Here is a 23,872-nt window from a genome sequence, read left to right on the forward strand (position 1 = left end):
CTTGACAAACTTTAATTATTTATAAACAATGCCAATTTGTTTGATATTTTTTAAACAAATGCAATAACATTTGTTTGTGGCTGAAGCGTCCAAACATTTTTGTTGGCAAAAATGTAAAGCATAAAATCTGTTCTCAATACCTAAACAAAAAAAATGAAAATAAAAAACAAAACAAGAACTTGCACGTTTGGATTCCTTGTCACTCCAAATGATTTCTCACGAAAACTTGTATTTATATGCAAATTTTCAGTTATACCATCAGCCTGCATCGACTCATTTCTTAAACACAAAGGAAATCAACTGCTACATATCAAGATAATTACCAGCAGAAAGCAAAGAGGCCCAATCAGAAATACACCCACATATGCAAACACTCCAGACATAATTCTGCAAGAAGAAGGGGAATTTTGGACTGTTGCAAACACACAGTGCTGGTGTACCTGATGTCTTATCAGTTTTACATGGTAATCAATAACTTCAATGGCCTTTAATTCCAAAAGACTTTATCTTTATAATGAAGTTCTTGTAGGTGTACAGATGACAGGAATTATATGGCAGGTGTTCCAGCAGCACCTGATTAGTAATTGTGCTGCACCAGATGGGGAAAACTGAGGGTGTGTCAGAGTGTGAGTGTGTGTCTGAATTCAAGGAAGAAGACAACAAAGCCAACAGAATTAACAGGCAAAGCTCAAAGTCCAGTTTAGCGAGGAGATCTCTACTCCTCGTGCGGTGTTTGTTTTCACCAGACTTCAGTCTGGAAAGCATCCAATCCATCTTAAACTGTCACCTGTCTCCCGTAAAACAGAACTGCCCTATGCAAATCAGAAGGGCCTGACGAGGGAAATGCTGTGGAATTCGCTTGGAACGGTACACACCTTTGGGTCTGCTCTCAACAGATGTGTAATGTGTGCATGTACCTTGTGTTTTTTTCTAAAAGTTTAGTCATTTAAACCAAATCAGCTCTGCAATAGGGAGGCAAAGAAAACAACTGAAAAGGTTTCACCATCAGCTGAAAGGCAGGCACTGAATAGCTGCAGCCTGAAGCACAGAAAAATCACAGCATAGAAATGTTCCATTGGTTTGGCTGTCAAAAGTTTCATTTGGAATTATTCGTCTGAAATTGCTATTTAGTTTTTCGTTAAAAAATTTAGCCACTCACTATTTATAAAGCAAAGTTCAGAAAACACTTTTTTTAGACAAGCAATGTTTATAAAGTTGTTGTAAAATATATATTTGCACACCTGTGACAGCAAACAGTTGGACTAATTAACTATTTATCTGCAGAAAAACAGTATATTTTGACTATTATAAAGAATTTTAAGCTAACAAAATTTGTTAACCAAAAATTAAACTATATTCACTGAATGATTTTGGAATTTCTGTTTCCACTGCCACCATTTTATGAACGCAACACTGCAAAAAATTTATTTCTTGCTTAGTACGTTTGCCTTGTTTTCCATTACATTACTTAAAATCAAGATACATTTACTTGAAAAGCATGACACAAGACATTAAGTTTTGTTTTTTTTCTGAAAAACATATCAAAATTAAGTTAGTTTTTGCTTAAAATTAGAAAAAGATCTGAAAATGGGGCGAGAAACAATCTGTGCTTTCACTAGTGCTGTCAAACTATTTATCGTGATTAATTGCATCCAAAATAAAAGTTTGTTTACATAATATATGTATGTGTACTGTGTATATTTATGATGTATAAATAAATACACACACATACAGTATATATTTTGAAAATATTTACATGTATATACATTTATATTTTATATTATACGTAAATATTTCATATATAAACATAACATTTTTCTTAAATATATACATGATGTGTTGTTTTATATATACAGTGGTGTGAAAAAGTGTTGGCCCCCTTCCTGATTTTTTTTTTTTTTTGCATGTTTGTCACACTTTAATGCTTCAGATCATCAAACAAATTTAAATATTAAATCAAAGATAACAAGTAAACACAACATGCAGTTTTTGAATTAAGTTTTTATTATGAAGGGAAATAAAAATCCAAACCCACATGGCCCTGTGTGAAAAAGTGCTTGCCCCCTAAACCTAATAACTGGTTGGGCCACCCTTAGCAGCAACAGCTGCAATCAAGCGTTTGCGATAACTTGCAATGAGTCTGTTACAGCGCTGTGGAGGAATTTTGGCCCACTCATCTTGGAAGAATTGTTGTAATTCAGCCACATTGGAGGGTGCCACAGCATCTCAATAGGATTCAGGTCAGGACTTTGACTAGGCCACTCCAAAGTCTTCATTTTGTTTTTCTTCAGCCATTCAGAGGTGGATTTGCTGGTGTGTTTTGGACCATTGTCCTGCTGAAGAACCCAAGTTTGCTTCAACTTGAGGTCACGAACAGATGGCTGGACATTGTCTTTCAGGATTTTTTGGTAGACAGCTGAATTCATGTTACTTTTACGCCAGATGTAATGGGACACACACACCTTCCAAAAAGTTCAACTTTTGTCTCGTCAGTCCACAGAGTATTTTCCCAAAAGTCTTGGGGATCATCAAAAAATGAGACGAGTCTATGTTCTTTTTGCTCAGCAGCGGTTTTCGTCTTGGAACTCTGCCATGCAGGCCATTTTTGCCCAGTCTTTCTTATGGTGGAGTCATGAACACTGATCTTAACTGAGGCAAGTGAGGCCTGCAGTTCTTTAGATGTTGTTGTGGGGTCTTTTGTGACCTCTTGGATGAGTCATCCCTGCGCTCTTGGGGTAATTTTGGTCGGCCGGCCACTCCTGGGAAGATTCACCACTGTTCCATGTTTTCGCCATTTGTGGATAATGGCTCTCACTGTGGTTCGCTGGAGTCCCGAAGCTTTAGAAATGGCTTTCACAACAGTTATGTTTTAACGGAGGGAGGGAGGGGGGCAAACACTTTTTCACAGGGCCATGTGGGTTTGGATTTTGGTTTCCCTTCATAATAAACTTTATTCAAAAACTGCATGTTGTGTTTACTTGTGTTATCTTTGATTAATATTTAAATTTGTTTGATGAGCTGAAACATTAAAGTGTGACAAACATTAAAAAAAAAAAAAACCCTAAAAAAAACAGGAAGGGGGCCAACACGTTCACACCACTGTGTGTGTGTGTGTGTGTATATATATATATATATATATATATATATATATATATATATATATATATATATATATATATATATATATATATATATATATATATATATATATATATATATATATATATATATATATATATATGAAATATACACAGTATACACATATATTATGTAAACAAAAACGTTTATTTTGGATGCGATTATTCACAATTAATCATTTGACAGTCTGTCAGTCATATAATGTCTGTCAATGGGACTCACGGCTTTGAGAGGAAAAAAAAAACATACACAGACAAAACCAAATTAAACCCTGTGGCTCGTGACGATACACTGAGGGCTAAAGACACGAAACGATTGGTCTGTGCAAGAAACTGAACAGTATTTATATTGTTTTTTTGCCTCTGATCTGCCGCCCGGTCCAACTGTCCTGAGCTCGTTCACAAAACAGAGCTTTTTTTTTTTCTCTCAAAGCCGTGAGTACCATTGACTGACATTATATGACTGACAGACTGCAACGGTTTGAGTTAAAAATCTTTGTTTGTGTTCTACTGAAGAAACAAAGTCACCTACATCTTGGATACCCTTGGGTAAACAGATAAACATAACATTTTCATTTTTGGGTGAACTCTCTCTTTAAGGGGCAGTCACACATCTTTATACACTGTGGACGAGGTATGACCTCACGGATGAGATATGACATCCCGCTTTGCGGTGTCTTTTTTTAAAACACAAATTCAACAAATAATGACAATTCTAAAATGTAAAAATATACAATAGATTTTTTTACCTGCAGCTCTAATGTTTGCATTCTTTTAAATTAGCGAAGAGGTCACGACGTGACATATCAATCTTCTATTGGTCACACGGCTTCACGTGAAATAAAATTCACTTTGGAACGCACTGAAATGTGAAACGTCCGTTTCCGGTCTACTGTCACTGGGACAAAAAGTGTAGTGCGACCGCCCCTTAAGACTGAATGATTTACCACAGTTATGAGTATTTAGGCATGCCACTTTACATCATGCCTATGATATACTCATCAAGAGTAGAAAAAATAAAAAAAAATCACAGCAAAACATATCTTATAGACTTACTTTCTGCTGAAAAAGTTTGGGGTGGGACTTAATAAAGGGTTTTCCCTTATTCTATTGTCAATAGCCATCTTGCATCAAAGCTTTTAATACCCCTGAGTGCAAGATTAGCCATCAATATTTTTCTGTTATGTTTTCCAAGAAAAGAAAGACATTTTAAAACATAATTTTGACAAAGCTGAAAGAAACTAAAATATAAAAGCACCAATAATAATTTAATTTTGGTCAATAATAAACCATTACTACTCCATTGTCAAATATTTGCCCTTATTTTCCCAGTTTTGTATGTATCGCTTGTTTTGCAGTATTTACTTTATCATGAATATGGCAACAAATGTTCAAATGATTAAAAAAAATTAATGCATGTAAGCTTCAGAAAAGCATTACTTAAAACGTTATTGTTTATATATCATTATTAACTACTAGTAATACTAATATTACAAATAATATTAAAACTATTGATTCATTATAGATTGCTGTGAATTAGTTTAAAAATACCTTATTAGTCTAAAAAATTACATTTAGAGCTTTATCAGTTTAGAAGTTCAGTACAAAGCAAAAAATAAAGAAAGAAAGAAACGCATAAATGGAAATGCATTTGAGTCACCGACAACTAAGGAAGCTGATGAAAAGCCAAGCCAACTGAAAGGTCAAAGGCCACACGCATGATGAAGGAAGCAGTGCTGATGTGAGAACGTGCCGATGTGTTCCACTCACCTGACAGAGGTGCACAACCATTCTCTATCGGAGCAGTGAGATGCATGCACAAAAGCAAGAGAAGAAATGAGTGAACACAAAAGAGAGAGAGGTGGATTGGGTTCAGGGTATAGAGAGAGAGACACACACAACTGCAATGGTAAAAAATAAGTTGAGTCAACGTTGAATTAATAGAATGAGAGGGAGAGGCCAGCCACAGTGGACATGGAAGACACAGTGGCTGATGGAAGATGAGGTGGGACTGTGGGTCAAAAGGTCTTGGGTTACCTCTCGCTTGGCCAGCAGGACGTTGGGTACGATGTGTGGCAGACAGCGGCCCAGCATGAGCATGACGCTCTGCTCACTGTCAGCTATTCGAGACACCTTTGAAATGAGGACAAGGAGTGGAATTAGGCACAAAAATGTCACCACATAAAGGCAAGCAGAGGCAATCATGTCAGACATTTCATTTAAATCACACGTGCCTAATAATTACTGCATAACTGCAACCCGAGAACCTTTTCTGCCTTTGTATTCTGGACATAGAATACACTGTGAGACCTCTCAAATGTGCCTATTAATGCATTCCTGGTGATTCTGAAAGCAACTGAACCGCTTTCAGTGCACTTCTTTCTATTCTAATGACTGGCCATAATAGTTAAAGGAAGAGTTCACTCAAAAATTACTCACAAATTGTGTTGTTCCAAACCTGCATGACTTTCGTAATATAATAAAATATGACTAATAAATAGAATATGACTTATTCTAAGTTTGAAGCCATATGATAGCTTTGCCTGATGAACAGACCGAAAATTTAAATCATTATTCATTGACAATCTTCCTCTCCACTGAGTGTTTTTCTCTATTATAGATCTTATTAATATTTCGTCTTAGGATTTTTTTATATTGTAATATTAATTCATTAGAATTTATGTATTTTTGCTATTCTAAATTTCAATTTAGATTTTATTTCATTTTCCAGTTTCAGTTTTAGTAATTTTAGTGCTTTCATTTAAATTTTTTCCACTGAATTGCCAAAGCCAAATTTTTGTTTTTCATCTAATATTTATATTTATTTTTAATGCTGTCAAACGATTAATCGCATCCAAAATAAACAATTTTGTTTACATAATGTGTGTGTACTCTGTATATTTATTATGTATATACAAATACACACACATGCATGTATATATTTAAGAAAAATATGTTATGTTTATATATTAAGTGTATATATAATATAAATATATACATGTAAATATTTTCAAAATATACTGTACATGTGAGTATTAATATATACATAATAACCTTATTTTGGATGCAATTAATCGCAATTAATCGTGAGTAAATATTGACTGACTTTTCATTTTTAGATGAACCATCTCTCTTGAGTGTCACAACAAGTAGACTGTACATGTGCTTGTGCTTTTGTACCTGTATGCTACTCGATCCCACTCACCTCTGAGCCCAGCCTACTGTCAGCAGACATTCGACAGAAGGACAAAAGTGCTTGGTGGAAGGCCGGAGACAGCTTTCTGCACAAGCAAACAAAATATGATTTAACAAGCCACCTCCACCTCCGGTTACCAATAACTCTACATATTAGCCCAGCTTTCCATAGCACAGAGCAAAACGCTGATAAAGGAACAGACAAAACAAAGAGAGGGTAATTTGTCTGAATCAGCCTCGTGGGGTAAAATCCATCCGGAGCAGATGTGCAAAATGATGATGAATGGAATATATGGTGCCAGTCAGCACTGCAGTATGACTTGGATGAGGACTGCAATGGTGCTTAATGCAGTACTGCCATCTAGTGCCATAACAGCTATGTTAAAAAAAAAAAAAGGTGGGCTGCCTTATTGTTTACAGTCTAAGACAGAATCCAAAGAGAATAGGTTACCGACTCTTAAATGACTCATATGAAATGCTTTTCATGTGAAAAGTAACTAAATATACTCATTAAAAAATATTTTCAAAATTCTTACTAACGCCAACCTTTTGAACAGCAGTGTATATTAAAGGAGGGATTTTGGCAATATCTAGGGACCAGAATATCATAGAGACATGGAGTTTGTCTCCTTTGTGTTGGAATGGTATACAACCACCTAGTAACCACCCTTGCAACCACCTACCAATGTCCTAGCAACCAATCAAAACATTTTAGAAACAATGAAGCAACACTACAGCAACCATTCAAATAATCAAAGCTCTATGGCGGCCGGTTTGCAGCCTAATGTTTGGAAAGCTTCCACATTAGAAGTGACTATTATGCTGAAAATGTGGCCTAGATAGAAAGCTCACTAAGATCTCACTTCTAATAGAAGTTTGTTGCTTGAGAGCTTTTTTTATGCATCTGTGCATCTCATCAACTCCTTTTTTTATCATAAGAGTGTTCACTGCAATGAGGAAGCGCAGGTTCTCACCTGTTGGGCTGGTCAAATTGCACAGAGGTTTTACCCTGCTGACTCTGAGACTTTAGTTTGCTGTGAGGTTGTGTAGCAGTAGTGGTGCTTTCAGTGCAGTCAGTAGTAGCAGTAGTAGTGGTGGTGGTTGAGGTCTTTGTAGTGTTGGCATCCGAGGAGCTGTCAGTTTCTGTGACCCCTCGTATATCCAAATACTGTCCATTGTCTAGGGGGGGTTTACCACATGGAGTGTTTTCTTTAGACTGAGTCGACTTCACTGCAGATGTGGGTTCTGATGAAACATTCCTCTGAAGCGCTTGGATATCACTACACAAACACAAAGGTACATATATTACATTTAGTGATGTGCAAAATCCATGCAAAATGAATTAACACTAAAACTAAAACTCTGAAATGCAAATATAGAAGTGAATATAGTGGCAAAAACAGATAGAACAGTGAAGAAAGAGACAGAGAAGATAAAGTATGAATTGGAGGCAAAACTAGTAAAAAAAAAAAAAAAAAGATATGAAGAGCTCATCTCTTGCTAGGAAACGTAAATGCCATGCTGAAAAATGTCAGAGAGCAGAAGGTCATAATGATGAGAGTCTATTGAGCTGGAGGGGGAGGAGGACCATTTCTAGAGCGCTTGAAAACACAGCATTAGACTACTGGAGTCATAAAAGACACTGGGTGGGTATAAATAACATATACATTAGAAACATGCCAGTAGTTTCACAATATATATTTAACTGATTTCAAAAGTTTGGGGTCAGTAAGATTTTTTTTAGCAAGGATGCTGGTAATTGATCAAAATTGACAATTTATAATATTTATAATGTTAAAGTAAAATTCTATTTCAAATAAATGCTGTTTTTATAAACGTTTTATTATTGAAGAATTCTAAAATGTCTATTAATATTTATAAAAGTTTCCACAAAAAGTACATTCAAGACGTACATTCATTTCTTAGCACCAAATCAGCATATTAGTATGATTTCTGATAGATAATGTGACACTAAAGACTGGAGTAATGATCCATCACAGAAATGAATTACATTTAAAAAAATATATTTATACATTTATTATTATTATTGCATCAACTACACAAACCACACTACTGTTCAGAAATTTGGGGACAGTCATCACTAATGAGTTTATTTGATATAAATATTACTATTATAATATTAACAGGTTAACTGATTGGCATCAAAATCATAGGGAATCGTGACTAATAAACTACAGATCATTTGTTTTTCACAAAGAAATATAAACATCAGCTGATGAGATCAGACCCTGCAGATATTAATTATGGCAGTAATCACAGGTCGCTGCTCTGAGCTCTGAATATACAGGCTCATGCAGCAGGTTTCTGATGGTTCTGACTGAATTTGGCCCACAGGCAGCAGGCAATGACTCTTACCTTTGGAGCTTTTTAATCTGTTCAGCCAGACTCTGTTTCTCACTGTTCAGCAGGCTGATCTGATATTCCAGCTCCTGAACCACTTCCTGCTGTGGATAACATTGAAATGACTTAAAGGTTGGCATATTTTTGACCAGAGAAACCCCAAGACCACTCCAAACATACAATCACATTTTAGTTCCTAGAGCAGCATGTTTAATCAAAAATCCCTTTTGAATAGTTATTGGACATGGGGTTACTAGGATTTGGCCATATTCTGATTATGTAAGAGTCATGTAAATGCATTAAAATGATGGCCTTAATATGACTAAATCAATATTCCAGTTTCTAGGAAAGTGACTAAAATAGTTATCATTACTCAGAATTTTATTTCAGAATAAAGGCTTCCACAGAATATAGACCTTAATTGGAAAACTATGTTCATGTAAACATGTAAACAGTTCTTCCTACATGTAAATACCTGTATAGTCTCAGTTTGCTGCACAGGTTCCTGGTTAAAATAGTCTCCTGGCAAGTCATTTGGGTCCACACTGACCGCCACATCCACGGTATCCCGATGCAATGGCAGGCTGTTCCCGCAGTTCCTGTAGAGCTGCAATAGGTCTGGAGGTTTGGGAATGTTTAGACCCACATCATCCCACAACTCAAAATCCTGCAGAAATAAAATATCATGAGTACCAGGAAGAAATAAAATACTAATGTATATTCATGTGTAAAAGGAATTCATTAAATATTACCTGATCATCATTTTCATCTGAGAATGTGATGGACGTTAACTTATATTCATTTTTCAATAAATACTCATTAACTAAAAAATTTAAGGCTCTCTTTTCAAGAGGGCGGATAGGTTCCTGAAAAAAATTATTGGAAAAAATTAAGTTCATGTAGATTGATTCAAAATAATTGTTCATAATGAGCTCAGAGAATTCTAATATATTTAAGTACTACTACCATTTGAAAAAAAATTGAAAAGTAGGGTAACCTGAATTTCAGGACTGGATTTGTAGTTTTTTCTCTCTTGAGAGGGAATCTCACATTCTACACAAAGAGAAAGAAAGAAAGAAAGAAAGAAAGAAAGAAAGAAAGAAAGAAAAACGAGTGAGCTGGAGTTTGATTTATGGTAGACATTACAAACTGCCTTTAGGAATGAGAGCAGCTCCTAAAGCAGAAGGAACTGAAGTGTGTAAAAGTTGAAAGTACGCCACCTGCAGCCTGAGTCAAGTTGGTACGAAGAGCCTGAATGGTCTCCTTGGCTTTCCGCAGTTCAAACTCCAGAACTGGACCAGGGGGAAGTGGGTCACACACAAACAGGCATCCAACCAAGAGAAGGGAACAAAGAAACAAAACAAGTGGGGAAAAAAAAAAGAACATAGGATGGCCATGAAAAAACAAAAAGAAAAGAAAAACGACAACTTTTGTAAGAAGAACCGAAACAGGAACATGCACACTATGGATCTAATGAACACATGCAGCAGAGGTTGCTTGAGGAGCTGCCAGATCATGAAAATATTTACACATTTATTTTCCTTCGGGTTTTATTTTCTCGCAAATTGACTAGCTGCTGTCTGACCAGGGATTTAGAGAAAATCAAAGTGTTTGTTTGTTTGGATGAAATCTTTCGCAATTTTTTTTGAAGTTCCTTTAGATCTTCCAATTCCTTTTGACTTTAAAGCTGAAGTGTGTCATTTCTGTGCCTCTAGCATCATCAAACAGAGTTGCAAATTATCCTAAATAGTGCACTTTAAGTTCATTTCCCATCTAGCAGCAATCGCTTACATGTGTCCATAAAGTTCACATGACCATAGGGAGTCCTGTTTGTCATTTTAGGTTGCAAAATTGTGCGCCAACTTCAAGTCTACATTAGCAGACAACAAAGTGTAAACTGTGCCATTTGGGAAGGGACTAATCATCGTCAAAAGTACCAACTTCGGAACCAGTCGGTACTGAAGTTTTAAAAATGTCCATTTCCCACTAGCATTTGAGCGGATTCTTAACACGCTGATCAAATGCTAGCGGGAAATGGACATTTTTTTAATTTCGGTGCAGAGTGGTTCTGAAGTTGGTACTTTTGATAACACTAGACACAGGTTATCCCACCCCTAACTTGGCTAGACCAACGTTGACATGTCAGATCGCTCGGGATGCAAAGAAATGTTGTGACAGCAGAGATTTTTCAGGGGAATCAATATTTGAATGACTTACGAGTGTCTCTGAATACTAAGCTGGAATATTAAAAGTAATTTAAACGAACAAAAAAAATCTACACACTTTAGTTTAAACAAAACTAAACGGTCTACAAAAAGAAGTCTTTCAAAAATAAATCATGCTTTTCTTATCATTAAAAATCCTAGTGCCTCACAGGATTCAGTTAACAATCACATATTCACATATAACAAATACATACAAACGCAAATCCTAAATACACCAAAATCTAAATCCACATGTTGTGTGCATTTGATCTTTTTTGTAAAACAGTTGTTCAATTGGAAAAGGATTTACTAGTGTATGCAAAACCCCGCAGCAATCCTGCTACTGTGGACCTGCTAGACGAGTTCTAACACAGGTTGTGTCTCATTCCGCTCACTAATTCTGAAACGGGAATCAGCATATTGTGAATACCAAATTTGGGATCAGAAGCACTTCGATCCTCTAACAGTTGGGACACTGATGATCTTGCAACATGACCAATATTCTTCTTGTATCGGATAACATTTTAAAAAATCAGCTGATTCTCACCAATTTTAGGATGCATTCTGCCAATTTCTAGGAAGCAAACATTTCAGTGTACTGGAGCAATCGTGATCATAGGATAGCCCTAGAAATCCTTGGGAAGTGTATGAACTAGGGAACGGATTGAGACACACCCAGAGACACCGAGAAACAGAAGCATGGAGAGCACAGGACACTTTGCATGACTGTGCACTGATGATCAGCAGGTGGGACTCCCATAAGCTCTGCTTCCTAATATGTTTTCTGGATAACATCTACCCGAATAGGGCCAGATAAAGGAGGAAGGATAAAAAGAAAGATGAATTCAAACTCAGAAGAATGGGGGGGGGATTAAGAGAAAGCAGAGTTCAACTGGGACAGAGACACTTATGCTGCTGATCAACTCAGCACAGGATGCAAGTTTAACAAATGGAAAAATGTAAGAACAAGCAAAAAAAGAAGTGGCAAAGGTGTGCTTGCCTGGATGGTTTGTGGTCCAGTATTGGAAAGAGAAATACTGGAATAGAGACCCATCACACAGCCAATAAACCCCAGGTCAGACAGCCAGAGCTGCGCTCATCGCTGAAGGGGTCAAGATTTGGGAGCAGATACCCAATTTGGGGTGCAAAAGTGACATTTTGTACAAAGCAATCTTATTCTGCTGCACGGTTCCTTAGGCTTTCTACTTACCCATAATTAGCTTTCAACTATAGCTTTCAACATTTCAACTTATAAGAAGCGCATACAACCTAAAAGCACATGAAAAATACCCATTACCTAAGGTAAAGATATATTTATATATTTTTATTTGCTTTATTGTTTATTACACTATAGGCCTGTTTACACCAGGGGCCAGTTTTATTAACAGCTTGTGCCAGCAAACTGCCAGCGCAAACTCTTTTGCCGTTAAAATAGTATTGTCAGGTTTTACTAAAGTTTTACAGTGAAGAAGTAGCCCTGAAAAGGCGTAGACACAGGCGTGGCAGTATTCAAATGAATCACGCAACGCATTTTACTAACGTTTGCGCTCGTCAAATGACTGGTATTTGCAACATTAGGGGCAGTCGTGGCCTAATGGATAGGGAGTCGGACTTGTAACCCGAAGGTCAGGGGTTCGAGTCTCAAGTTCGGCAGGAATTGTCGGTGGGGGGAGTGAATAACCAGCACTCTCTCCACCTTCAATAACACAACTGAGGTGAGACCCCTGAGCAAGGCACCGAACCCCCAACTGCTCCCAGGGTGCCGCAGCATTGGCTGCCCACTGCTCCGGGTGTGAGTTCACAGTGTGTGTGTGTGTTCACTGCTGTGTGTGTGCACTTGGATGGGTTAAATACAGAGCACAAATTCCGAGTATGGGTAAGCATACTTGGTCACACGTCACGTTACTTTCACTTTCATTATTTAATGCTCAAAAAAAAGCATGTCTTAAATTATTTTGAACTTGAAATGGTTGCAATTATTTCTGCTAGGAGGAGGCACCACAGAGAACAAACGTGCGTGGTTTAGGGAGAGGATTTTTTCCACACGTAATTTATTTGGAATGCAAGAAGAACACAAAAATATCGTTTGCCAAGCCATGTTATTTTTAATTTGCTTCAGGAAATAAAAGACAACTTGGAACCCTCAACTAGGAGTCATGCAATACCAGGTCTATCAAAACTTCTTGCAACTTCTAGCATTTTTTTGGCTCCAGTTCTTTTCAACGTAGTATGGCTTCTTTATTTGCAACTGCTCTATTTTGCGCTGCGCTTGGTATATTGCGTTGGTCGATATGCAAGATGTTGCGTTTGTGTTCTTTAATTTGCACATTGTTTTATATTTAACAACTTTACCTACAACTAAAAATTTTCATTTTCTGGAAGTCAAATGAAAAAATAAAATATAAAATAAAAATTGCTAAAGATCAATTATGAGAATAAAAAAAGAAAAAATTAAAAAAAAAAAAAAAACAAGAAATAAATTTGAATAATATTTTTTTATATAAAAATAATTAAATAAAATAAGCTCATACATTAAAATTGCTTTGTTTTTTTTCAAAGCTATAAAATGCAGCCTTGGAGTGAATAGACCTTAATACTACTATCAGAAAAAAGTTAATTTAAAAAGATCGCAAGCAAAATATATCCCTGGATAGCAGAAATGTTGACACAATTCATTGACTTCACTGTTCAACCAGTAGCCAACAAATATTTGTGTACAGCTAAGCTCTGAGGAGTTTTTTTTATGTTGGGAGAGCGTAGGTGATGTGAATTTTCGCATGAATTATTAGTAACAACACTTTTCGATCTGAAAAATATCTGCCAGGATAATGGAGGAATCTGAAGCTTGGGAGGGACTCAAGCTAATGAAACAGAAAAAGCTCAAGGAACAGTATGGCAACCTAGCCAAGCAAGTATCAAAACAGGGAAATGACAAGAGAGGAAACTTGAAAGCCAGAAAACCTTTTACTTGGAAAGAAATGGGAAAGCAAGATAGTTATTGTCAATAGAGCCCAATTAGACAGAAAAGTTTAGCGTTCAGGCTATTAGTTAACCCTCGTACTTGTCTATAGAGACCACTCATCTACGAGACCGCTGATGAAAGAGGTCAGTGAACCAAACAGTTTGACCCATGTGAATTCACATCAATCGTGAATGCCAAGAATCTTGTGTCATATACGGTAACAGACTAAATAGCCTCTCGTAAAAGAGTTTAGCACAAGCCACTGAACCACTAATAGTTTCCAGAAAAATGTCCAGTAAAGCCAATTCCTTCTCATTTCGCCTGAAAAATGTCCATGTACTGTAACTGCTGAATAGTATTCTTGGAAATTCAGGGCATTAGCAAATAGAAAATTTGGCTATTGTCAATTGTGGTCTAATATGATGATAAGTGCATGCAAAATGTTTAAAATTAAACGGACTAAAGATTTCCACTATTAAAAGTATTGTATGACACAAATTTGGAATTCAAGAACACTTACACGTTTAAAACCAACCACATGACCAGTCACTGCGGCTGAGGAAAATGTATTTAACTAGCAGCCAACTAGCATTTAACTAGCATTTTCCTTACCTGCCACTCTTTCATCCGACTCCCTGTTGCCATCATCTGAATAGCGTGCGAAATCCAAGGAGTCCAATGTACTGATGCTGCCAGCTCGATCTGGAAACAAACAACAAAACCAAAAATGGATGTTAAATTCAGTGGTTCCCATCTATCTTTAAGGGTTTCATATTCTACCCACAACAAAACACACCCTTATTAGATAGAACACTAAACTAGTATTTACAGAAAGTAAAGTGGTGGTGAAATTTTGATTTGTTTCGGCAAACTAAAGCAGTCAGCAGTTATAGAGAATAGGCTCTACTTAGGCCAAAACTTTCCAGAAGCACAGATCTCTCCGTCTGTCTGCACTGCTGGAGGGAAGATAGAAAAATATTGCCAACGTCAAGCCCCCACATGGACTCCCCTATTTTTCCGTGCCAGCACTTGTAGTGTGTTGTGTACACTGGCATGGTAACACATTATTCAGCAACAAACCACGTTTATTTTTGTGATTTTAGATGAATGACCATATAATAAGTGTTCAGGTAGTTAACTATGTATTACAGATTCCACATTATTTGCATATTTTTAAAGGAACAAGGTCATATGAAATCAATTCATATGAAGTTGGGTACTCAAGAAAACATTTTAACTTGCAGAACTAAAACCGTCCTCCCCAATGCATAAACACAACTCATTAAGATGCTCTGCATAGAAATCTTTAGAAGTCTTTAACAAGACTCCTTAAAAGTTTGTAAAATAAAGTCAAATAAAATAAAGCCATCTCTCTGAAAATGGTCATGAAAAGTGAATTAGTTTAATGATTGTTGGCCCTAGACAAACATGACAACGTAGCTTACATAAGTAAAATCAAATAAAATATAATAAATGATATGGCCTCTTTAAATGCCTGTGGCATCATATTTTCTTTCACTCAAGCTAAATATCACAGTGACTTGAGGATGAGTCACATGATGGCAATAAAGCTCATGCATTCAGTCTTGTGACTGCAAAGCTGTCCATGTAGAGCAGGACAAAAATCAATCCACCAATAAAAATAAGAAACTTTACTGGCCTTCAAATAGTGGCAGGTGATTTTTTTGTGTTTGCATGCCAGCGTGAGCTTGTGTTCTGTATAAATGCAGTTGGCTAAATGTCAAATGACACTCTAGTAGTTAAATTAGTGGATCTGCCTATCACAGCCTTGGACAGAGAAGTATTGATGAAGGAACAGTTTTGTGACTCTCTCTGGGGGTGGCTTGAATGACGATGCTGAGATCCGACATGTGAGAGTGCCACGGAGCTGTGCTGAATAAACGTCTTGTCAAACTGGTTGACGGGGAGGGGCTGGCAGTTCTGCGAAGGCGAAATGTGAGCTTGACCTATGCGCAAGATGCTTCCTTCAAGGAAAGATATTGAAAGGCTCTAGTTCAATATGTCAAGCGAGTCGTGTGACTCGTGAGTAAGCGATAAATGTACACACATACTTGCTTCTGTGTGGTAAAGTTCACAATCAACACAGAATTAGAAATGATAATCTGTTTAAATTTTAAAACACTTTCTCATATTCCAGTTTAATAAGCACAAACTTAAACTACTCAACTATTCGCAGGCTGATTTCCACGAAAAAGCTAACATCAAAACATTGATCTAAGAGATTTATGTAATAGCTATTTATATGATATACGTGCCAACCAAAGGGAGTTTTTGTCTTATAATTTTTTTGTCTACACAGAACTTCACATCTCCTATCAGAATTTGGCTACTAAGTGTTTTGCATTAGCAATACAAAGTTATTTTAGTAGCTCAGGAATCTGAGGGAGTGATAAACACTTACGCTATGCTAGGAAGACACGGTTTATACAAAAGGAGCCATTTCTTTTCAGACAAAGGTTACCAAAATCAATAAATTAAGCATTAACTAAAAAGCAAATGGCCACAATAATTACAAATCAAAGCCAGACCCTGAGGGCCACATGAATGATCCTCTTTGCATGCATCATAGCGATCTTTCCATGAAAGCAGCATTTTTACCATGTAGAAGACAAAAATAGGGTTGGATCATAATAGCATAGCACAGGTCACATTAAATAAAAAATAACAATAATAATCAAATAGAATGAAATGAAATATTCACAAAACATTATTTAATCATTTATAACACATTAAAAACAGTAATATTGTAAAACATCACAATTTACTTTTAAATATGTGATCTGGACGATCCTTTATAAATCATGCCGCTCAAACAGCATTTCTTATTACTATTAATGTTAAAAACAGTTGTGCTTAATAATATTTTGTGGAAGCCGTGAGATATTTTTTGATTCTTTAATGAACAAAAAAGTTCATATGAACAGCATGCATTTAAAATAGAAATCTTTTGTAAGTAACACTATAAATGTCTTTACTGTCACCTTTGATCACATCCTAATGCATCCTTGCTGAATAAAATAATTTTATTAATGTGTATATTGACTGACATATGGTTTCAGTTATAAAAAATAAAAAAAACATTCACTGAGCTAAGCTTTACCACTTTCAATGACAATGCCATCGATCATTTTAGGTCTTTATAATTTAAGTGTGTATAGTATATACACACTTAAATATTGTAAAAGTAAGAATATTGTATAGTAAGAATCAGTAGAAATTGTAAATACATTTCTAAGGCTGCATAAGGCCTAATGGTGTCTTCAGTTCTGTTTGCCGTGTGTCATTCGGAGCTCAATGAATAGGCTGGGGGGCGGTGGGGGCACAGACAGTTCTGCAGTAAACTAGATTCTGATGACAGCCCGACAGCTGCTTCGCAAAAACTGATCCAATCAAATCTGCATCATACAGTTTACAATATTCATTTAGCGTTGCTTCAAATCCTTTCAGATCCTAAACACACAGAAGCCCTTGCATTCCTGAAACCCTTCTCAAGCGGATGCTGTGTCTCTCCAGCAAAGAATAAAATATCAGCGAGGTGTTGATAATGTCTCTTCCTGCAATGACGTGACAGAAGCGTGGTTGAGAGCCATCTGCTCCCTCTCAGCTGGTTGCCAGATCCTCTTTTGGGGAGAGGGTTAGTTCCATAATGCTAATAAAACCCTGCAATTCCTGAAACCTCTGTGTTCTAGAAACAGGTTAATACACAGCCGTCAGCAGCAATTAGGCATGTATTTAAAAGCCAGTTAAGTGTGGTTCAGTCTCCTGTGTAGATTAAGTAACCTAGTGGAAAAAACATGTTTTAAAAAAGAAAATAGGGATTGGCTGACAAACAGGCAACCCATGTCTAGTCTTCTAAATTCAATAGCATCCCCTTCTCCCTGGAGAGCGGTGTCACTTAAGACACTGCACTCAGCGGATGAGGTCACATCCTGTCTTTTGGTGCTACACTCTTAAAAATAAAGGTTCTTTGTAGGGCTGCACGATTCTTGCTAAAATGTGAATCACGATTTTTCTCCATGGGAATTGAGATCACGATTCTCTTACACGATTCTCATTTTTTCAACCAAAATGCACTCAAGTACAAAAAAAAAAAAAAAAAAACCCACAGGACATTCAGTATAATAAAGTGCTGGAGTAACAAAAACTTGTCTCTTTTCTTTATTTTAGACCTCTTAAAGTGAATCATTTTAAAGCTTTAAGTTTTTGAACATAAGAGAACATTAACAATAATAAATACAAATATTTACATTCACACGGGGCGTCGGCATCAACGCCTCTCATTTACTTTGAATGGAGTGACGTCAAGCATTGCCGAACTGAATTGTGGGTCCCTCGCGTCGCTTCACTGGCATTGCACGCGGCAGAAGTTGAAAACTTTACAAGCGCCAACACAGGCGTCAGCCAATCAGATCGCCTTATGCAAATACCCTAGCGCAGACGCTAGCCAATCCCGTTCATTCAGCACCAGAAAAGTATGTGATTGGCTGTTATCACTATGACGGCGCGTCAACACCATGGTCAGCACCAGGGCCCGGTTGCATGAAAACCCTTAAGTAAGGGTATCCCTGAAGGGGAAAAGATCCCTGAGGCAAGGGATTTCCTTAAGAGAGTTGCAACAAACGTCTTAACCGTCACCCTTACCTAAGTGTTTATATTAAGCGTTTCACTGTAGTTTCTGGCAGCGCACGGCAAAGCGCGGTGCGGTTGCCATAGTTACTCTTCCATATTGCACTATAAACATAACGGCCCGCAAAAATAACCTTACAACTACAGCTATAAAATATTTTTTATTTTTTTACAAAATATTATTTTTTTTCGGCGACACAGGGCTAAGGCCACTCGATGGACAGCTCTGCAGACAGTGGATTTGTGTACTCTGAAAACGTCGCCAATGACAGACTGAAAAGTACCGCAAGCTTCGTCGGGTTTGGTGTTCAAGGTCAGGCTCAAGTGTTGCGGTGAGATGAAGGATTGACTGACGATCAAACCTATATTTTCTCAATAACTGCGCATCATTCATAGTCTCCAATGGATTATTTCGATCATTAAAAATGTGCCTAGGTAATTGCTCCTCTTCTATGAACATGAAATCAGCCATCGTGCTAGAGTAAAAGATGACTTAAGGGAGCTATTTTGGTCCCTTAATTTTTTAAGGTGAAATGGTTACTAAGGACTTTGTAGCAACGCATAACAGAACTTAAGGGAACACTTAAGCAATTAAGGGAAATACTTAAGTGACAGCCTTAACTTCCCTTAAGTAAGCCCTTAGGTTTTTTCTTGCAACCCATGTTTCACTAAGGGTACCCTTAACCTTATAATTAAGGGTTTTCTTATCTTAAGGGTTTTCATGCAACCGGGCCCAGAGCCGTTGAGAAACAGAGTTGCGACACTCCCATAGGCTTCCATAGGAACTTAGGAATGCGGAAGTAAAGCGTGTCATGGAGTAGCCAATTGTTCCAAACAACCGATAGTTTCAGCATTGAAGCCCATTCATTTCAGTGCTTCTCAAGCACAGTCGCCAGAAATTTGAGGAAATTACAGCATTTTTTGCCATTATAACGCATTAGTTTATCTCTCGGAAATCTGACCAGTAGTTGTATTTTATGAAACGCGTTATAGTTAATGTTTATTTTTAGATAATAGGCAGTATATGCTATATTTGCAGTTAGATAACGTGAGAAACATTTTAATAGCGATCATAACCAGATGCTAGTTGTTTTACATCTTTCTGTAATCTTTCTCTCCCTGAAGGAAGTTGAATTAACCCCATTTATTTCAGCATCTTTGGAGCATTTTCACTGGTAAGTTGATGAAACAACTGCTTTTTAAAATATTTTAACGCCTTAGCTGACCTATTCTTGAATAGTAATTAATAGTGGTATTTTCATGTCGTCAGGTTTAATAATGTTTAGCGTTAGATAATAGCTAGTGAGACTATTAGATTTTTATTATATTATTATAGATACACTAGCTACAATAACTAAACTAGTTATCATAACTGTATTAAAATGTGAATAATAGATGAAGAAATATATATTAATACAACAACACATTTTACATACTAATTAGAATTCTTATACTCTTTAAATAATCATAATTTATTTCATCATTAGTCTGCACATCCACAGGAATAAGTGTAACACAAAAACACACAAAGTCATGCCTCAAGTCTCCAATCTTTATTAAGCAGTTCCTGTGTGTTGCATTGTACTGTTTTTACTCCTCCATAGTTAAACAAGACCCATTAATATTATTTCCATTAAACTCCACAGACAAACGTTGTTACTTTGTTGTAGTCTGACCCGATTAATCCCATTCAAACCTATGGACAGCGCGGAGTTGTTTGGAACTATTGAGAGCTCCATGAACCACTTGACCGCGGGGCGGCGAGATCAAAGCGTGTCGCAACTCTGTTTCTCAACGGCTCTGGTCAGCAACAAGCTTCAGACACGCCCTCCGTCAAGCGTTGATGCTGACGCCCCGTTGAAGCAGCGCTGCGCAGAATGATCACCGTATGACATCAAAGTACCGCAAGAGCAATTTGAATGCATAGGATCCGACTGCTTTCTTACCGCTCTCGTGGTACTTTGATGTCATACGGTGATCATTCTGCGAACGCACCTATTGACTCCGTTTAGGTCTGCCGCCTTGTTACACGTCACGTGAGTGACAGCGGAACGTGGCCAATCAGGGAAAGGAGAAAAGTGATCGAGATTTATGATTGATTGGTGAATTAATAGTGTTTTGTTATTGTGTGAGTGTGACCAATAACGCGTGAATGCAGCATGATCTGAACGCAGGGAAATACACGGAAGTGAATCGCCGTCATTTAGAAATGAGATCGCATTTATGTATGAATCCAGATCATGATTTTTTTTTCGATTAATCGTGCAGCCCTAGTTCTTTGGCATTGATGGTTCCATGAAGAACCTTTAACATCCATGGTACATTTCCATGTTCTTTAGTGGATTTATGTTTCCTTAACATAAATCTCTTAGATCAATATTTTGATGTTACCTTTTTTGTGGAAATCAACCTACAAATGGTTGACGAGTTTTGCACTCGTTTATACTCGAAAATGAGAAAGAGTTTTAACATCAAACAAATTATCCAGTTTGTTCTTTTAGATGATTAAAATGTTCTTCACACTAAGAAAAAACGGTTATTTTAAGAACTGTTCACTGAAAGGTACATCGTGGAACAAAAGATGGTTCTTCTATGGAATCACTGCAGGGGAAAAGAACCTTTTAGGCCCCGTTTACACTAGTGCGTTTTCGTTTTAAAACACACAACTTTTACTACGGTTACGCCTATCGTTTACACTACTTCAGCGTTTTCGAAGTCAAAAACGGAGACTTTTGAAAACGCTGCAGACCCCGTTTTAGTTTGAAAACTCCGGGGTTGCGTTTCAGTGTAAACTGACCAAAACTGAGACTTTTGAAAACGATGGCATGGCTGCCCACATTCTCACTGCGTATCCTTGACGACCGTGTAAACAATAACATTATTGTACCCATAGATATGCATGGGTAGATTCCCCATTCGACTGCTCCAAGCAGCTCGAAAACACACTAGTGTAAACGGGGCCTTAGAACTTTTAGAAATCTTAAAATGTGTATGGTTTTATTTTTGACCGCATAATTCGAAAAATCAAGAAATTTATAATAACGTTTAATTTTACTAAATAAATGAAGGTTTTCATGTACTGTGGGCAGGTTGCAGGACGACATGCAATTTTATGAATCCTAATAATATCCGATCTAAGCCTCTTTGATGAAGGAAAGATGGTTGTCATGCGAAACGGGACAAATATTCAGCTATAATACTCTTTGCAATAGGCAGCTGATTAGATGGATTAATGATTGTTTTGAACCGTGAATAAGCCTGCATGAAAGCCATTTCAAGATGCCCACCCACATGTTCAGTCAGCAGCAGGCTGAGAAAATGTGCAGTTGATGTGCACTTATGCCAGGCAGTCACGCAAAAACACCCCACATAAATATTGAGAAATAACAACAACCAGGACAGACCTGAAAGCATTCAGTCTAATATTTGATCAGTATTTCCTCATTCAATCAATCTGCAGTCATTCCACGAGCTTCAGCAACCACACAGAAATTTTCCATTAGGTTATCATCATACAAGATTCGTATGAAACAATAATTCAAGGCTTGTGCATACCAAGAGCGATAACTATGAATAAAACTATAATGATTAGCATCCACAGCAACAGATGCTTTGTGTGTGTGCCACTTTAAATGCTTGAGTCAGGTGGATTCTGATTGGCTGTCAATGTTTTTGCAATGGCCATTGTAATTTCTTTTAATTAAAATAATTTTACATTTTTCACATTTATTAAACGTTGATTACTTAACTTTTTATTTATTGATATTATAAATGTTAATTTGTGAAAGAGGGTTACAGTTTATTCTACAACTTTTTTTTTGGGTTTAAAACAGTATAAAAAAAAATACAAAAAAAAAATCCTCTCTGTATACATTGTGTTACTTGTTGACAACATTTCCCCCCCATAATTTATGCAATATTCTACAACAGTCCAAACACATCTATCTTGCAATAGCACAGAACAAAAGCTTGCCTAATTATATGGTGAATGGCAACAGCTGATTGGTCAATCACATTTTTTTGAGGTGGGGCTTAAAGGGACAGCTTACTCAAAAAAGATGATTCTGTTATCTTTACTCACCCTGGTGTTGCAAAACTGTAAGATATTCTTTCTTCTGTGGAACATAAAAGAAGCTATTTTGAGACATGTCATTGAAGTCAATGGTAACCAACACGTTTTGGTTGCCAGTATTCTTCAAAATATCTTCTTTTGTGTCCCACAGCTTTGGAACACCATGAGGGTAAGTAAATGATGACAGAATTGTAATTTCTTGCATGAACTTTCACTTTAGATGATTGTTTTTTGTAGCCTGCAAAGTCTCCTTTTAACAAAGGCTTGATTGTCTTGCAAAAATAAATCTTTAATCAATGAAATTCTTTTATAAATGATCAACACTATACAATTTTGCAATTGTCAATCCACACTGCAAGCACATGCAACCTAGTAATCAAGAAAAAACTAATCCCAACATCATGCTTTGAAAGGCAAATAGTAAGATGCAGACGAGTGCAGGCTATCAGATAAGAAACTTCAATTAGGAGCAAAGGTATAAGAAACACAGAACACGAAAGGAATTCCCGATTACACCAAACAAAGTACCTCAATCCCATGTATCACTGCACACAGTCAGATTTTACATACCCCTCATATGAGCATCTTTTTTTCTCCTCTTTCTATCCTGCACCTGCGCAGCTGGAGTCAGTGGGAAGACTACACATCACATCACACAACAAAGACACAATCCAGCCCTAAAAACGCCTCCCCAGCAAGCCTCTGTACTTGAATGCATTCGACTGAAACACAGTAAACCGCAATATGAAATGAACAGGTAGTCTAGCTAGAGTACTAGTTTGAACAGCTGCGGTGTTGGTGTATTTTATGACTGTTTAAAGAGCAAAAGAGTGGCTTCATTCCAAAACCTAGTGAGTTGCCTACCTAGACAGCATTTTTGGGCATTAATTTGGGTAATAACTAGGAATCCAGTTACAAATCCTAGTGAGCAGCCTAACTAGATAGCAACTCTGTACATTAGTTTATGTGCCAACTAGGTATTCAGCTCCAAAACCTAGTGAGCTGCCTACCTAGAAAGCATTTTTTGGCATTAATTTAGGTGCTAAATAGGTGTCCTGTTCTAAAACAAACAAACAAAAAACATCAGAATAAATCAGACTAAGATGGTCTCCCTGCCTGGTTTACCTAGTCTAGCTGGTTTTCCAGACTGGTCAATTGGAGTTCAGCTAGTTTAGCTCGTCGACCAGCTGACAAGTGTCCAAAAGCTTAAAACCTGCCAGCCTAACCAGGTTATCAGACCAGTAAACCATTTTAGACTGTTTTCAGATGTTTATTTATTTATTTTTTTGAGTAG

At 36.9% G+C, this 23,872-nt stretch overlaps 1 protein-coding gene across 5 annotated transcripts in view; it reads right to left on the reverse strand.

Annotated features, from left to right (window-relative positions):
- The window catches only part of LOC306864978 (RAB11-binding protein RELCH homolog), a 49,748-nt gene that overhangs the window by 25,154 nt on the left and 722 nt on the right, over positions 1-23,872 (reverse strand). For 2 of the 5 annotated variants that reach the window (XM_079409305.1, XM_079409306.1), the window contains exons 2-10: positions 14,472-14,561; positions 9,914-9,985; positions 9,691-9,746; positions 9,446-9,559; positions 9,169-9,360; positions 8,709-8,797; positions 7,307-7,612; positions 6,343-6,418; positions 5,175-5,270 (exon numbers count right to left, since the gene is read on the reverse strand). In XM_079409305.1, the coding sequence (XP_079265431.1) occupies positions 5,175-5,270; positions 6,343-6,418; positions 7,307-7,612; positions 8,709-8,797; positions 9,169-9,360; positions 9,446-9,559; positions 9,691-9,746; positions 9,914-9,985; positions 14,472-14,561 (1,091 nt within the window). Of the gene's footprint in view, positions 1-4,907; positions 4,932-5,174; positions 5,271-6,342; positions 6,419-7,306; positions 7,613-8,708; positions 8,798-9,168; positions 9,361-9,445; positions 9,560-9,690; positions 9,747-9,913; positions 9,986-14,471; positions 14,562-23,872 lie in introns of all 5 variants that reach the window. The other 3 variants (XM_079409304.1, XM_079409307.1, XM_079409308.1) reach the window with 3 other exon arrangements.

Source organism: Barbus barbus, assembly GCF_936440315.1.
Source record: "Barbus barbus genome assembly, chromosome: 46".
Lineage (NCBI taxonomy): Eukaryota > Metazoa > Chordata > Actinopteri > Cypriniformes > Cyprinidae > Barbus > Barbus barbus.